The 16,490-nt window shown below is 38.8% G+C and overlaps 1 protein-coding gene across 8 annotated transcripts in view; it reads left to right on the plus strand.

The window, feature by feature from the left end:
• Positions 1-16,490, plus strand: part of BCLAF3 (BCLAF1 and THRAP3 family member 3) — a 73,741-nt gene that overhangs the window by 38,908 nt on the left and 18,343 nt on the right. For 5 of the 8 annotated variants that reach the window (XR_011618242.1, XM_011735308.2, XM_071088693.1 and 2 more), the window contains 4 exons: positions 45-108; positions 2,508-2,623; positions 9,855-9,969; positions 11,829-11,918. Coding sequence is in view for 7 of the 8 variants with exons in the window: in XM_011735308.2 (XP_011733610.1) it covers positions 45-108; positions 2,508-2,623; positions 9,855-9,969; positions 11,829-11,918 (385 nt within the window). In the remaining variant the exon portion in view is untranslated. The remainder of the gene's footprint in view (positions 1-44; positions 109-2,507; positions 2,624-9,854; positions 9,970-11,828; positions 11,919-16,490) is intronic. The other 3 variants (XM_071088694.1, XM_011735311.3, XM_011735312.3) reach the window with 2 other exon arrangements.

Raw genomic sequence — 16,490 nt, forward strand, 5'->3', positions numbered from 1 at the left:
GTATAACATAATTATTTAATTGTACTATGCCTTTATTATTTTAGGAGAATAGATATGTCTTTGGCCGAGCTTCAGAGTAAACAAGCTGTGATCTATGAATCGGAACAGGTTAGTGAATACAATTTTTGATGAGAAATTATCTTATTGTTGGTATACTAATGGCAAGGAGATTGGTGGTTGGGAGAGAAAAGGGAGTTACAGTACATGAAGAAGGAGGATTGAAACCCAGGAATCTGAAATTAAAAAGCTCTTCAGGTGATTCTGACTATCAGTCAGGTTGGAGTGAGAATACTGACAAAAGACAAAAATATTCCCTAAGAGGGACAATCCCTAAGGATAACAGCTTTGTAAAATTGACACGCAATTACAGCATTTGATATTCATCCCCAAACTCCACACTGTAAAGCTTATGGAAAGTATATTAGATACCTATTTTTTTTTCAAAGCAATCTTGTGGAATATATTTTTAAATTGTACATGGAATGAATGCACAGGAACAAAATTTCATTTGATATTGCCCTTCTGTTTACTGCAGAATGTACGAAACATTCTGTGGAATATGAACTAGCAAAATAAGGGAAATAAGGGACTAAATTTCTTTATTCATGTGTTGTGTGTGGTTCCCATCCAACACCTCCCCTCCCACCTCCCATTTCTTTGCTAATTAAAAAGACTGTCTTGACTCGCCAGGAGGGAAGAAAACTGGCTCTTGTTTTAGAAGAATTATATCAAGTTCTAAAAGAACTGCTAATTTATTCATTGAGAATAAAGAGTTTTTGTAGAGGAGATATTTTAATACATTTCTGATAGAATATATAAATAATTTTTTCACTTGTGAAATGATTATAATTTTTGCTGAATTTATGGAGATAGGTTAATTTGTTGAACAAATGATATTTTCAGACAATTTCTAATCATCAAAGTCCTATAATCAACTTACAGGAAATCTGTGCTTTTTAAAAAAATCACCTATAATTTAGTCATTTAACACAAAATATTATTTGATCATCTTTTCTGGCAGTCTTACTGCTTGCATTTTAACGTAGTCACTGTCATAGTATATGTAGTTTTATATGCTTTTTTCTTGATCCATAATAACATTCCTTTTATGTAAAATCTCTGAATTCGCCATGACCTTTTATGATTGAGGCTTTTTAAATTTTGTTTTGAGACAGAGTCCTGGTCTCACCCAGGCTGGAGTACAGTGGTACAATCATGGCTCACTGCAGCCTTGACCTCCTGGGCTCAAGTGATCCTCCCACCTCAGCCTCCTGAGTAGCTAGGACTACAGACATGTACTACCACGCCCGGCTAATTTTTTTATTTTTTGTAGATACAGGGTTTTTCCATGTTGCCCAGGCTGGTCTTGAACTCCTGGACTCAAGGGATCCACCCACCTCGGCCTCCCAAAGTCCTGGGATTACAGGCGTGAGCCACTGCACCTGGTCCTTGTTAAGTTTTAATTAACTTTTTCTTTTTTTTTTTTGAGACAGAGTCTCACTCTGTCACCCAGGCTGGAGTGCAGTGGCGTAATCTCAGCTCACTGCAACCTCCACCTCCCAGTTTCAAGCCATTCTCTTGCCTCAGCCTCCCAAGTAGCTGGGATTACAGGCACCCATCATCACACCCGGCTAATTTTTGTATTTTGGTAGAGATGGGGTTTCACCATGTTGGCCAGGCTGGTCTTGAACTCCTATTCAAATGATCCACCCACTTCAACCTCCCAAAGTGCTGGGATTACTGGCATGAGCCACTGCACCTGGCCTAATTAACTTTTTTCAATAAGCACTTTTCGGCCAGGTGCGGTGGCTCACACCTGTAATCCCAGCACTTTGGAAGGCTGAGGCGGGTGGATCATGAGGTCAGGAGATCAAGACCATCCTCGCTAATAGGGTGAAACCCCGTCTCTACTAAAAATACAAAAAAATTAGCCAGGTGCCTGTAGTCCCAGCCACTCGGGAGACTGAGGCAGGAGAATGGCGTGATCCCGGGAGGCAGAGCTTGCAGCGAGCCAAGATCGTGCCACTGCACTCCTGCCTGGGCAACAGAGCGAGACTGTCTCAAAAAAAAAAAAAAAAAAAAGTACTTTTCTATGTTGACTTCCACATAGTCTTTATTACCATAAGTTAAATGATTGTATATTATTCTTTTGACTTAAGTTTACCATGATTTATTTACTCATTCTTCCCTTCCTCTTAATTTTTTTTTTACATTTGAGTAGCTTCTATTTTTTGTTATTTTAAATATACTATTTTGAATCTGTTTAGGTAGATAATCTTTTCTTTGGGTTAGAGTCTCATAGGTGGGAATCCTGGTTCAATGTTAGGAGCTTTTCTGACTGTTTATTGTCAATTGGGTCTCAAAATATCTGTATTAGTTTACAATACCATTAGCAGGATGAATACAAGATAACTTATCTAGGACTTGTAATTAAGGTTCTTGTTAGATATGGTCTTTGTGCAACTAACAGTATTGTGAATGGTTTGTCTTCTGTCAAAATTCCTCAGACTCTGATCAAAATAATAGATCCGAATGACCTACGACATGACATTGAAAGAAGGCGAAAAGAACGGTTACAGAATGAAGATGAGCACATTTTTCACATAGCTAGTGCTGCAGAGAGGTAATCAGTAGATGACAAACATCCTGTTATCAGGGAGCTTTGGGTTTTACCATATTTTTACATTTTTTGTGTGATGGTAATTTTCATTTTAATATAGGGATTTGCTCCTTCAAATCCGTCTTATATGTTTAAGTGAAATCTATTAAAATGTTTCCAGGTTATTCAGTGATTATCATATGTGGTTTGATTTAAACAACAAAAACTATGGGGTAGGTGGGTATTTGAGGTCTTTATAATTCTGAAGAGGAGTGTTACTGCTTTTAGAATATTAGCAGGAGGCAGGACTGGCAAGTTTGGGGACTATTTAGCTTGAGCTGATTGAAACTCTGATACATTGCGGACTATTTAGCTTGAGCTGATTGAAACTCGGATACATTCTGTGCTTTAGATTCTGGGTTAGTCTTTGAATAGTAGAAAATTTCCTGATGTCAGTACAGTTATCTTTTGGGACTCTCTGTGGATGTCTGTACTGGATAATTGTGGATAACTGTACTGACAAAAAGTGAAAAAAGTCCACATTTTGTGGATATCGTCCATGAAATTGAGGCAGGTGTAGTAGAAAATGCAGAGGAGACCTAAGTTTGAATCTCATCTCTCTCACTTTACAAGCTGACCAATCTTGGACAAATTTGCTTAGTCTCTGGAGCCTCTTCATCTGTAAAATGATGTTAAAATCAATTTATGCTATGGGGCAGTTATGAATATTAAATGAGCTGGCACATGTGAAGTACTTATGTCATATATGGCAAATAGGTCCTCAGTAGATTTTTCTTTCTTAACCTCATACTTCTGTTTAGGGGGCCTCAGTAGTCTAGATCAACCCCAGTTTATCTCTAGTTCTGAATACCACATGGATGGAACTCATGGCAACTCTGGGGCCCCATATGATTATGAGGTATAATTGAACAGGACAGCATTTCCAGTTCACTTGAGTTCTTACACTACTTGGATCTCCCAAAAAGTGAGACTGTATGAATACAAAGAGACAGTGCTAATTGTTTTTCCGTAATCTTTTGTATCAAATTGGTAAGATACTGTATTTGACAAGACCTTTAAGTCAAGTCTCTAGCTAACTAGGTCAGAATACGTGGACTTGATTCTGACAATAAGTTCAGGACTAATTAAAACATGGTGAAACGATGTGTTGAGGCATATAAAACAATTGAAAATGAAAGAGTTAAAATGTTGTCCCTTGCTGTGTGAAAGTCTCCAGTCTCCTAATGGTTAATGCCTGACATGACTGTGCTCCTTAATGACACAAGCTCTCTGTCATGCTTTCCTTGACTCAACAAGTGTAAGAAACCCCGAGTACCAAGAAACAGATTTTAAAAACAGATTTAAGACAATCAACATATTTTAAAGATTGTAAGATGCTTTAGGATGTATATTTACCCCTTGACGTGATTAAGAACTTGAGCACTGGAGTTGGACCTGAGTTCAGTGCCTGGCTCTTAGATTCCTAGCTATGTGACCGACTTTGGGCAGATTATTTTGTCTCTGTTTCCTCGTCTGTAAAATAGGGATAAGAGTTGTACTTGCCTCACAGTGGTGATTAAAATTAAGTAAAGTGATGAGTATAAGGTAAAGTAGCTGGTCAGCATTAAGTACTATGAATGCTAGCTTTGAGGACAGTGTGATAGTGTGCAAGGATGTGTTCCTACAAGCTGTCTTTTGCTGGATCTGTTGGATTATTTTATTTGTATCGGATAGGTGGTGAGGCAGAGTGGAGCCATGAGGAGTTTTTAAAAGTGAGACATTACTTAACATTCATCCTGCAAAAGTAAACAATTCAGTAGTTTTTAGTGTATTCACGAACTTATGCAACCATCATTACTATCTAATTCCAAAACATTTCATCACCCCAAAAGTAAACCCTCTACCCATTAGCTGCCACTCCCTGCCCCATTTCTCCTTCCCCCTTAGTCCCTGGCAACCACTGTTCTATTTTCTGTATCTATGGCTTTGTCTAATCCTGACATTTCATATAATCATTTTGTTGTTGTTGTTGTTTTGAGACAGGGTCTCTGTCACCCAGGATGGAGTACAGAGGCATGATCACAGCTCACTGCAGCCTCGACCTTCCGTGAGGCGCAGGTGATTCTCCCACCTCGGCCTCCCGAGCATCTGGGACCACAGGCTCCTGCCAGCATGCCCGGCTGATTTTTCTTTTTTTTTTTTTTTTTTTTTTTTGTAGAGATGGGGTTTCACCATGTTGCCCAGGCTGGTCTCAAACTCCTGCGCTCAAGGGATCCACCTGCCTCAGTCTCCCAAAGTGCTGAGAGTACAGGCATGAGCCACCACACCTGGCCTGACATTTCATATAAATACGATAATAGAATATGTGGCCTCTCAGAACTGACTTCTTTCCTATAGCATAATGTTTTTAATGCTCATCCATGTTGTAGCGTGAGAATTCTTATGTATGGCTGAATAATATTCCATTGTATGGCTGTGTCGTATTATGTTGATCCATTCACCAGTTGATGGACATTTGGGTTGTTTCCACTTTTTGTCTATTGTGAATAACTGTGCTGTGAACATTTGTGTGCAAGTTTTTGTGCAGATACCTGTTTTCATTTCTCTTCAATATGTGGCTAGGAGTGGAATTGATGAGTTTGATGGTTACTCTATGATTAACTTTTTGAGGAACTGCCAGACTGTCTTCCAAAGTGGCTGGACTACTTTACACTTCCACCAGCAGCATGTGACGGGCCCAGTTGCTCCATATCGTCGCCAACTCTTATTATTAATCTCTCACTTTATCCTGATTCAATTTCCTTATTTAAATAAGAAAAATATTTTATCATTTTATCTTAGAAATTCAATTTATAAAAATTGACCTCATTATATATTATGTTTTTATATAAACTTTTAATATCAAGTCAGGGTAGTTTCCACAGAAATGTGAAAGAAATGAAACATGATGCGATCATAAGTCAAAGGATGTAGTGATTTCTCACCTGTGCAGTTTTCCCTCAAAAAATTGTATGCAGCCTCTTTGTCTGTGTTTGCTCACTGGTGTATCCCCACTGCCCTGAGCTCAGTTCATGTTTGTTGAATGAATGGATGAAGAGTTTCCAAAGGAGTAGACAAGACAGAGGATACCTAAATTGTAATGCATTTAGATTTAGGTTACTATTCCCTGATACCTTAGGATCTTTCACAAGCAAGTCTAACACTTGGGGATTCTGTCTAACCTCTAGGACCCATCGGTTCTCTACAGGTGTTCCTTAACTTTTGATAGGGCAACATCCCGATAACCCACTGTAAAGTAAAATAATTGTAAGTCAAACCATTGTAAGTTGAGGATGGTCTGGATTTGCTTCCATTTCTTACCCGTTTCTTACTCTAATGTCTCCATGTTTTCTCCTGACATACTATTTCTGCCTTTTCTAACTGTAGTTACTAAGTTTCCTACAATGTAAATGAGTTGTTTTATTATAGAAGTATGGAGTGTGTTTGATAAAGTAGCTTAAAAATAGTATCAGCGGACTTGAAGAGGACATCAAACTGCCAAGAATTTCTTTTATTTTTTATTTTTTAACAAGGAGTTGGAAGGACAGTCTGTCGTTTAAGCTGGGCAGGTTACGGGAAAACATCAGTTTTTATTCTTGCTATTGCAACAGTCATAATCTATACTGAAGTAGAGTACACTTTATAAAGATATTATATTCATATAGTCAACGGGTATTTATATATTGATTTCTTTGTTCTAGTTACTGTTCTAAGGACTGGGGATATAATGAAAAACTATATACAAACCTTTGTCTTCATGTTACTTATAATTTAATGGTAGAAGAAAGAAAATAAATACATGTCAGTGGAGTGATAGGTGAAAATAAGGCAGAAGAGGAAATTTAATAGCAAAGAGTGACATGTGTGATACGGTTTTATTTAGGGTGGTCATGGAGTACATTTATGACTTTTTAGAAAATGTAGCTGGGTTGTGAATTAAGTGAGGGAGTTAGCCATAGGGTTATTTGAGAGGATAGTATTTCAAGAGAGGGAACAGCAAAAGCAAAGACCTTAAGACAGGTGCATGCCTGCTTTTGTTTAAGGAATAGAAAGGGGGACAGTGGGGTTGTGACAGGGTAGTAAAGGGAGAGAGTTAGTAGATGAGGCCAGTCACGAATGACTTTGAAGAACTGAAGGACATGAAGACTTTGTATTTTATTCTGGATGAAGTTAGAAAACATTTTGGGTTGTAACCAGAGAAGAGACATAATCTCACTTAAATTTTAAAAGGATCACTCTGGTTGCTGGGTGGAGAATGGACTGTAAGAGCTAGAGAAAAAAAGTATTTCCTTCTTAAGTAATAAAAAAAGATTAGCGGTAGGAAATCCACATGATAGGGTCGACATGGTAGAGTGGACGCATCAGGGAACCAGGCTGCTTAGATCTTCTTCCTCTCATATCCTCTGTGTGTAGCATCTGCCTCATGATCCAATATGGGTATCTGTGCTTTAGCCATCATGTCCTCATTCTAGCCTTTCCTTTAAAGACTTCTTGAAATTTACACATGATAACTTGTCCAAAATTTAGTCCCATGGCTATGCCTAGCTGCAGGGCAGCTGGGAAATAGATTCTCTAATCTGAGCATTCATTTGCCTGGTCAAAAATCAAATATCAAAGGATCTAATTTTTGTATTGTGACAAAATATACATATCCTAAATTTACCATTTTAACCATTTTTAAGTGTAAAATTCATTGACATTGAGTATATTCACTTGTACAATCATCACCAGATGTTTATATCCACTTCCAGAACTTTTTCATCTTCACAAACAGTAACTCTGTTTCCGTTGAATAATAACTCCTCATGCTCTCCTCGCTGCAGCCCCTGGTAACCTCTATTCTTTCTGTCTATATGAATTTGCCTATTGTGGGTATCTAAGTAGAATCAGACAATATTTGTCCTTTTCTCTCTGGCTTCTTTCACTTAGCATAGTGTTTTCAGGGTCAATCCATGTTGTATCATGTGTCAGAATTTCATTCCTTTTTAAAAAAAATTTATTCTCTTTTAAGGCTGAATAATACTCCATTGTATGGCTGTACTACATTTTGTTTATCTGTTTTTCTGTTTGTGGACATTTGTATTGCTTTCACCCTTTGGCTATTGTAAATAGTGCTGTTATGAACGTTGGTATTGTCATCTTTTTGGTTATAGCCATCCTAGTTAGTGTAAAGTGGTATCTCATTGTAGTTTTAATTTGCATTTCTCTGATGACTAATGATGTTGAGCATCTTTCCATGTGCTTATTGGCCATTGGTATGTTTTTGGAGAAATTTCTATTCAAATCCTTTGCCTATTTTAAAATCAAAGTCTTTTTATTGTTGAGGTGTAGGAGTTCTTTGTATATTCTGGATATAGCTCCCTTTTCAGATATATGCTTTGCAAAGAGAATTTTTAAAAATCCATTGCTTTGTTTGTAGAAGTAGTCATATACACTAATGGTAATCATTTGGAAAAATATAATAAAGTATAAAATCAAAAATATAAGGCATTCCTGATTTTACCAGTCAGAGATGACCACTGTTAATATTTAGTACATTTCTTGTCATTTATTTTTTTCTGGGCACATATGTGTATATTTTAAATAGTTGAAATTATCCTCAATATACAGCTTTGCACTTTACTCTTTTGACCTATTGTCGTCAGCGTTTTGACAAAACCTAGGCCTTTTTAACATTTAAAAAAACCCTGAGTGTCTATTTCATGTCAGATTCTGGGATCAGAACTGGGACCACAAAATGAATCATCCGCAGTGCTTCCTCTGAAGGAATAGCAACTTGTTCTGTTAAACAGACAGGTACACCAGTAGTTACAAATACGGAGTGATAGGTGTTAAGACCCAAAAATGCTACATGCGCACATACCAGGGAGCACCTAGTTCACCTCAGAAGGGTTTAGGAAACTTCCTTGAAGAGGTATAAATGGATCTAAATCTTTAAGTTAATCAAAGTAGAAGGAAATGGTCACAGAAGGAACTGCACATGCAAAGGTGTAGAAGCAGGAGAGATTGCTGGGTGCCGGGAACCACATGAGCTTCAATATTCCCGGCTGGGCGCGGTGGCTCACGCCTGTAATCCCAGCACTTTGGGAGGCCAAGGTGGATGGATCACTTGAGGTCAGGAGTTCAAGACCAGCCTGGCCAACATGGTGAAACCCCGTCTCTACTAAAAATAAAAAAAATTAGCGGGGCATGATGGCACGTGCCTGTAATCCTAGCTACTCGGGAGGCTGAGGCAGGAGAATTGCTTGAACTTAGGAGGTGGAGTTTGCAGTAAGCCAAGATTGCGCCACTGCACTCCAGCCTAGGCGACAGAGCAAGACTCTGTCTCAAAAACAAACAAACAAAAATCCTAAGGCTCAGTGTGCTTGTTGGGGAGATTGGAGCAAGGTAGCAAGGGCCAGAGCAGAAAGGGCCATGGGGTCACAATGAAGAGTGTGGAAGTTATCTTGTTGCCAGTGCGGAATCCATGGGAAAGACTGAAGGTGGGCCTGTGGAAGACACAGGAAGGGGCTGAGAAGCATTGTGGAGAGATGCAGGGTGTGACACGGAGAGGAACCCCCAAGGGCTGTGGAAATGAGGCTTTGGAGATCAGAGGAAGATCCAGGGAAGGACCTCCCTCCCAGATAGGGCTGCCTGAGAAGAGCCCTTTGTGGCCTCAGGACCTCATGATGACGGGAGAGAGGCGGCTGTCGTTCCCTGCTGTGGCCCTGCAGTATCAGAGGCCTCAGCTCTGCCAGTGAGGGGACCCTGAGCCAGTCATACACCTTGCCTCTGATGAATGGGCTGGGTCATGAACCCTCGGTGCTTCCACCAGTAAGAGCCTGTTAGCAAGAAGGGTAGGGGGGCAGTGCTGCCAAAGGTTCTAGAGCAGTAATTATCTTTACACAAAACACACATTTCACATATGGTTTCGGGGGTTACAGCCCCCAGGAAGCCTATCCTTAGACCCCAGATTGAGAACCCTGGTTCAAGGAATGTTTTTCCCCATTGCTAACCTCCAACTTAGGTAAATAACATTTGTTGGAAAATGAGGCAAAATGACGGGTTTAGGCCTAATGACTATCATTTGTAATTTTAGTAGTGATAGATCATTGAGATTTAATTTGTGTGCTACTTTAATTGTTTCTGAAGGGGCTTTTTAAAATTATTCTTGTTTATTTGTTGGAAAAAATGTTATACTGATAAAATATTCTTATTTTCTCTCTTTCCTTATTAGGGAAGATCAGAGTTCCAGTTTTTCAAAGGTAAAGAATGTTCATACTGATGGATTCCAAAAACCCATGCATTTTATAAAATCAAATTTTAAAAAATGTATTGAAAAACCTTACATGGTAAGATCACAGTTCTAAAATTTTCATTTTTATAATTTCTTCTTCTCCAATACATCGGAATGTACAGGGATCACCAATATTTTTCACATTTGTAACTGTTCATTAAGTATATGTTATAAGATTCCATTGATACGTAAAGTTATTATGACAGAAGAAATGGTCATTTCTTACTTGATTTAGTAGCATTTTATTGGATTCATTAAATAAAGCTAATAAATCTAGCTTTCTTAAGATTTTCTGGGGGGCCAGGTGCAGTGGCTCATGCTTGTAATCCTAGCACTTTGGGAGGCCAAGGCAGGAGGATTTCTTGGGCCCAGGAGTTCAAGACCAGCCTGGGCAACATGGCTAGACCTCATCTCTACAAAAAATAATAATAATATGGCCAGGCGCGGTGGCTCAAGCCTGTAATCCCAGCACTTTGGGAGGCCGAGACGGGCGGATCACGAGGTCAGGAGATCGAGACCATCCTGGGTAACACAGTGAAACCCCGTCTCTACTAAAAATACAAAAACTTAGCCGGGCGAGGTGGCAGGCGCCTGTAGTCCCAGCTACTCGGGAGGCTGAGGCAGGAGAATGGCGTGAACCCGGGAGGCGGAGCTTGCAGTGAGCTGAGATCCGGCCACTGCACTCCAGCCTGGGTGACAGAGCGAGACTCCGTCTCAAAAAAAAAAAAAAAATAATAATAATAATAATAAAAAAATTTCAAAAAAGATTTTTTGGGAACAACTCTTAAGCTCTCTTGGAACATATTTATTAAGGCATAATTTACATACCATAAAATTCACCCATTTTAGGTGTACAATTTAATGATTTTTAGTAAATTAACCAAAGCGTGCAACCATTACAGTAGTCCACTTTTAGAATGTTTTCATTACCCAGTATGAGCCCTCATGCCTGTTTCGTTACTCCCCTTTGCCACCCCCAGCCAACACTAATCTACTTTCTGTCTTAAAGATTTGCCTTTATATAGAGCAGCTCACAAAATGGCAGCTAGCTTCCATAAGAACAGGCAAGTAATGGTGAGAAAGATGGAAGCCAGAGTTGGTAACCTAATTTCACAAGTAAAATCTCATCCTTTACCATATTCTTTTTGCAAGAAGCAGCTTCCTAGGTCCTGCCCACATTCAAAGGGAGGAATAATTGGTTGGATCACTGGGAGCCATGTCAGCAGTTGCCTAGTACAGTCCTTCCTCTGGCCAGACTCCACAGAAAGTGGAAATAATAGAAGGTGATAAGACTGTTGATTTTAGAAAAAGGAAACCATCTTGAGAATTGGCCCCATCTTTTCTGTTTCCACCGGCTAAAAATGTAATCTATTCTGTTTCCACCAGAGGATTTTGGTTCCTCATAGTTACAGACTTACTAATGTAGTTCTTTCTCTTATTTCTGATACTTTTCTAGCCATGGCAAGAGCATCACCTCAAATCAGTTACCTGAGTCAGGAATACCTGCCTCCTGCAATGTTGAGGATTTGTATTCTTCTTAGGCAGTAGGAACCCTTTAGCAACTCCTGATAGTAATGGGTTCATTTCTCTCCTAGGTGCCTGAATAAATGCTAGATATATCCTCGATTTTCTCAAACTCACTCATTATGTTATACACGAGTATGTTTTATACTTGTTACAGGCATAAATGATCCTGGCTCCTCACAAACTGGCATGGATCATGGTAGTCATTGTCGAGGGTCAAGTTAGCATGGGTCAAGGAGGAGATGTGTATGTGCTCTACGGCTAAGCTCCCTGCTCCCTGCTTTGTGTTCTTAATCCTGTACATTTAAAATGTGTTTTCTAATGGTAAACAAGCTTTTAAAATAAACTTTAAAGTCTATTAACCCACACCACTACTTTTTTTTCATGCAGAATTATACTACGCAGAGAAAAGACATAATTACTCACAAACCATTTCAGGTTGAGGGAAATCGCCGAAACACGAGAGTAAGACCTTTCAAGGTATTGAGTGTTGTTTTCCATTTAATTCCAGCTTTGGTTTTATGCTTTGGACATAATGTTTTAGTGTTAGTAAATCAAGAGCTGTTTTGTAATATGATTTCAAATGGTAGCTATAAACTAGTATTTCTCGACATTTGTAGTTAACTGTAATCAATTTATTGATGACCCCTTTCCTTACGACTTGATTTTCAATTTTTTTTTTTTTTTTTTTAACCAGTAGAATCCTTTTCCAAATATTACATGGAAACACAAATACATAAAACAGATGCAGGTGGAGTGGCTCTAGGTGGGGAGACAGGCAAGACTGCAGACCCTCCCTTTAAGCCAGAACCTTTACCTCTAAGATACACGTGCAGAGCTGTAGAGCTTTCTCCAAGAATCACAGATTGAAAAACCCTGCCATGGACACACAACCCTTAGAGGTGTTCTGGGTCATCACAGGAAGATTCTGGTCCAGGTAGCTTTGTTAAAGCATATTTTATCACACTCTAATTATTGGTACATCTGTATCTGATATGAATGATAATTTTTAATCAACCAATATGTTTGATTATCCAGAACACCTCCTCCCCCAAATATATGGAGTTAGAATTATAATACAAGGTATTATATTTCTTTTTTTTTTTTTTTGAGGCGGAGTCTCCCTCTGTCATCCAGGCTGGCGTGCAGTGGCGTGATCTCGGCTCACTGCAACCTCTGCCTCCCAGATTCAAGCTATTCTCCTGCCTCAGCCTCCCAAGTAGCTGGGATTACAGGCACGCGCCACCATGCCCAGCTAATTTTTGTATTTTTAGTAGAGACAGGGTTTCATCATGTTGGCCAGACTGATCTCAAGCACCTGACCTCAAGTGATCACCTTGGCCTCCCAAAGTGCTGGGATTACAGGCTTGAACCACTGCACCCGGCCCAAGGTATTATATTTCTGTCTCCTTGCTCACAAAAGTTGAGGTGCTTTTAAAATCAATTTTGACAGTTTCTTGCCTGTAATAGGTACTTTATTCATATTTTTCACTCATATTGTCTCCCTCCCCTAAATAAAGGAAAGAATTTGAGCTTTTTGTGTAAAAGTGGCAGGCAGGCTTGATAGAGTAGTTAGCTCATTAGGAGGAAGTTAGTATGCACAGAAAAGTAGTAGAAACTATCTAAAATTATGGACTAGAAGGTTAGTTGAGTGAGGTCTATTAATATTGGCTTCTTGAGAGTCAAAATTTATAGATGTTGAAAGATTTTATTCAACGAGAGTAACATAATTTGTAGGCATTGAATAGATTACATTTTTAGCCAGTGGTTTGTATATCTAAGAACATGTGTGACACGAAGTTTTTAAAAATAATTACGGTCATAGAATATATACGTGTTTTATGCCATCTTTTGATCTCTTGAGTAATGGGGCATCACATCAACTGAAAATGTGATGTCTGCATAACTTATAGACAATATAGATGGGCTTTCAGATCTAAGTGCTTCCTACATGTTCTGATTGGTCAGATATAGTTGATTATAGTATTTTTCTAAGAGCATCATAAGATTTATTTTCTGTTACCTTTTTTCTTTAAGGGAAGATACTTTAACATAAATTCATAGAAAAATGTTTTCAAGATATATATAACTTTACCTCTTGAGCAATCATTTAAAGTTATATAATGTTATATGAATGCTTAGAAGTGTACAATTCTTTGTAGTAAAATAGTGGGAAGAAATAATCCTTCCTAAGAAAAGGAAATATTGGCCAGGCGCGGTGGCTCAAGCCTATAATCCCAGCACTTTGGGAGGCCGAGACGGGCGGATCACGAGGTCAGGAGATCGAGACCATCCTGGCTAGCACGGTGAAACCCCGTCTCTACTAAAAAAAAATACAAAAAAATTAGCCGGGCAAGGTGGTGGGCGCCTGTAGTCCTAGCTACTCGGGAGGCTGAGGCAGGAGAATGGTGTAAACCTGGGAGGCGGAGCTTGCAGTGAGCTGAGATCCGGCCACTGCACTCCAGCCTGGGCGACAGAGCGAGACTCCGTCTCAAAAAAAAAAAAAAAAAAAGAAAAGGAAATATTTTGCTTGGGTACTGTAGCTCACACCTGTAATCCCAACACTTTGGGTGGATCACTTGAGCTCAGGAGTTCGAAAAGAGCCTGGGCAACGTGGCAAAACCCCGTCTCTACAAAAAATACAAAAATTAGCTGGGCATAGTGGTGTGCACCTGTAATCCCAGCTACTCAGGAGGCTGGGGTGGGAAGATCGCTTCAGCCTGGGAGGCAGAGGTTGCAGTGAGCCGAGATTGTGCCACTGCCCTCAGGCCTGGGTGACACAGCGAAGAGACCCTGTTCCAAAAGGAAAAAAAAAAAAAAGGAAATATTTTGCTATAATTTACTTTTTACATGAATTGGACTAGTTCAAAGCAACGTAGTAATCACCTTAGAGGACATGTAGAAATGGATTGCATCAGTCTCAAGATTAGCTCTGATGTGTCAGGTTTGTGCAGATAGTCTTAACATTAGTGTCTCATTATAATTCTGTTTTACCTGAAATTTTCTGTAGCCTTAAGAAAATAATTGAAAAATAGGCCTGGCATACATTTTTTTTGTAAAATTATGTGCTTCATTATGTCTGACATACCCATTTCTGAAATAATTGTGAAAAGAGGAATCTGCTTGGTTTTGTTAACTATTCCACTGTAATACATCATTTGTGCATTTGTTTTCCCAATATGGCTCATAATCTGTTTCCTCTTACTAAGTACTCTGAGGATGGAAGTTAAATAAAATCAACCAAACACTAAATTTCAAAAAGAATAAAATCTATTTCTTTGGCCAAGTCTTTGAAAATTATTACAGAGCCATTGTACTTATTCTATTTAGATGTCTATATATTAGGCCATAATTTTAAAGCCATGGTTCAGTCTAGCATACATTTTGGCTTTCACTAAATTAGTAGCTTAATATTTTTGATGTTATGGGTCTTGCTGCAGCCAGTTCTCCCCTTTCACAACTTCATAACTGTCTTCTTGTTAAAAAGCAACAGCAGCTCGAGTAACAACAACTCACCTAAGACCTAATCTCTTTTCCTCCTGGCATTGCTTTAGTTGCTGGTTAATCTAAACTTTATTATCAAAAGGAAACAAATAGTGTTTAAAGAGGGTTGTTATTTAATGCAGCCATTGTAGTGTTTGTAAACAATTTTATTGACTTCTTTAGAGGTTAATAGTGTATTCAACCTTATAATAGTTTATTTAGGAGTTATTATTGTTTAGCTCTTCATGTTGAGGAAATCTTGACTCATATCTGGCCGGGCATGGTGGCTCATGCCTGTAATCCCAGCACTTTGGGAGGCCGAGGCGGGCAAATCACTTGAGGTCAGGAGTTCGAGATCAGCCTGGCCAACTTAGTGAAACCCTGTCTCTACTAAAAATACAAAAATGAGCTGGGCGCAATGGCATGTATCTATAGTCCCAAGTACTCTGGAGCCTGAGGCAGGAGAATCGCTTGAGCCCAGGAGGCAGAGGTTGCAGTGAGCCCAGATTGCACTACTGTACTTCAGCCTGGGTGACAGAGGGAAACTCTATCTCAAAAAAAAAAAAAAAAAAAAAAAAAAAAAAAAAAATCTGGACTCATATCTGTAAAGGTGTATAAATATTTATTCAGACCCTAACTTTCTATAAACGAAATGTGCTTTTGTTTGCTTTTGTAATTTTGGCTTCTGTTTTCAGCCTTAATCATTTACAAATAGTAAACTCTTTCCCTGAAACATTCTAAAAGGGGCCACTATTAGTTTCATCCCATTTGATTGGACCCTGGTCATGTAGTAGTTGGAATGTGACTCAGGGATGTTTTTTATTAAAAACAAAGAATTTGATTTAAAGACAAAACTCTTCCCATGCACCTTTGTGATGAAACATTTACATGTAACTAGGTTGTCTTTTCCTTTTTACTTGAGAAAATTGAGAAGATAAGAACAAATTAGCAGATAATAAAGTTTATGTATCAATCTTCTGAGTAAAATTCTGATTTTATTTAAAAAAACACATTTGGGAATAAATTTAGTATGCAACGGCTGCTATTTTAAAGATATAGAATGTATAGCTTTTATTCTGACCCTTGTACCTGCCTAATAAATGAGCACTGGTTGAGTTCTTAGCTCTTGAGTGGTAAGGCAAATGAAAGAATAAGACTTCCTGCTTGTGCCATTCAAATTAAATGCTCTTTTGTGCATTTCAAGCATGGAGAGCCCTTTTCCTGGATCTTGGTAGACTCCTATTGGCAAAATCAGAAGGAGTAGCTGCGTCTCTAGTGCTTAGACCCAGCATCTCTACTCATTTTCAGCCCCTGAAGGAAAAGAGGTGGATCTGTTTAGTCTTTGTACCTTGCATATGATATTAGGTATGAATTTTGTTAAATAAGCTCAGAACAGTTTTATAGTTTACTATGCCTGAGAGAGGACGCTGGGTCACCAAAGTCTTTCTTTCTCTACCATATTTCTCTCTACTTCTTGGAATTAGATCTTCCAATATTCAAGTTATGCTGAACTGATCTTGTTAAAAGTTTCATTCAGCTCAGGGTTTTTCTTCGTATGGCTTCAAGTTT

The sequence above is a fragment of the Macaca nemestrina genome, chromosome X (genome assembly GCF_043159975.1).
Source record: "Macaca nemestrina isolate mMacNem1 chromosome X, mMacNem.hap1, whole genome shotgun sequence".
Classification (NCBI taxonomy): Eukaryota; Metazoa; Chordata; class Mammalia; order Primates; family Cercopithecidae; genus Macaca; species Macaca nemestrina.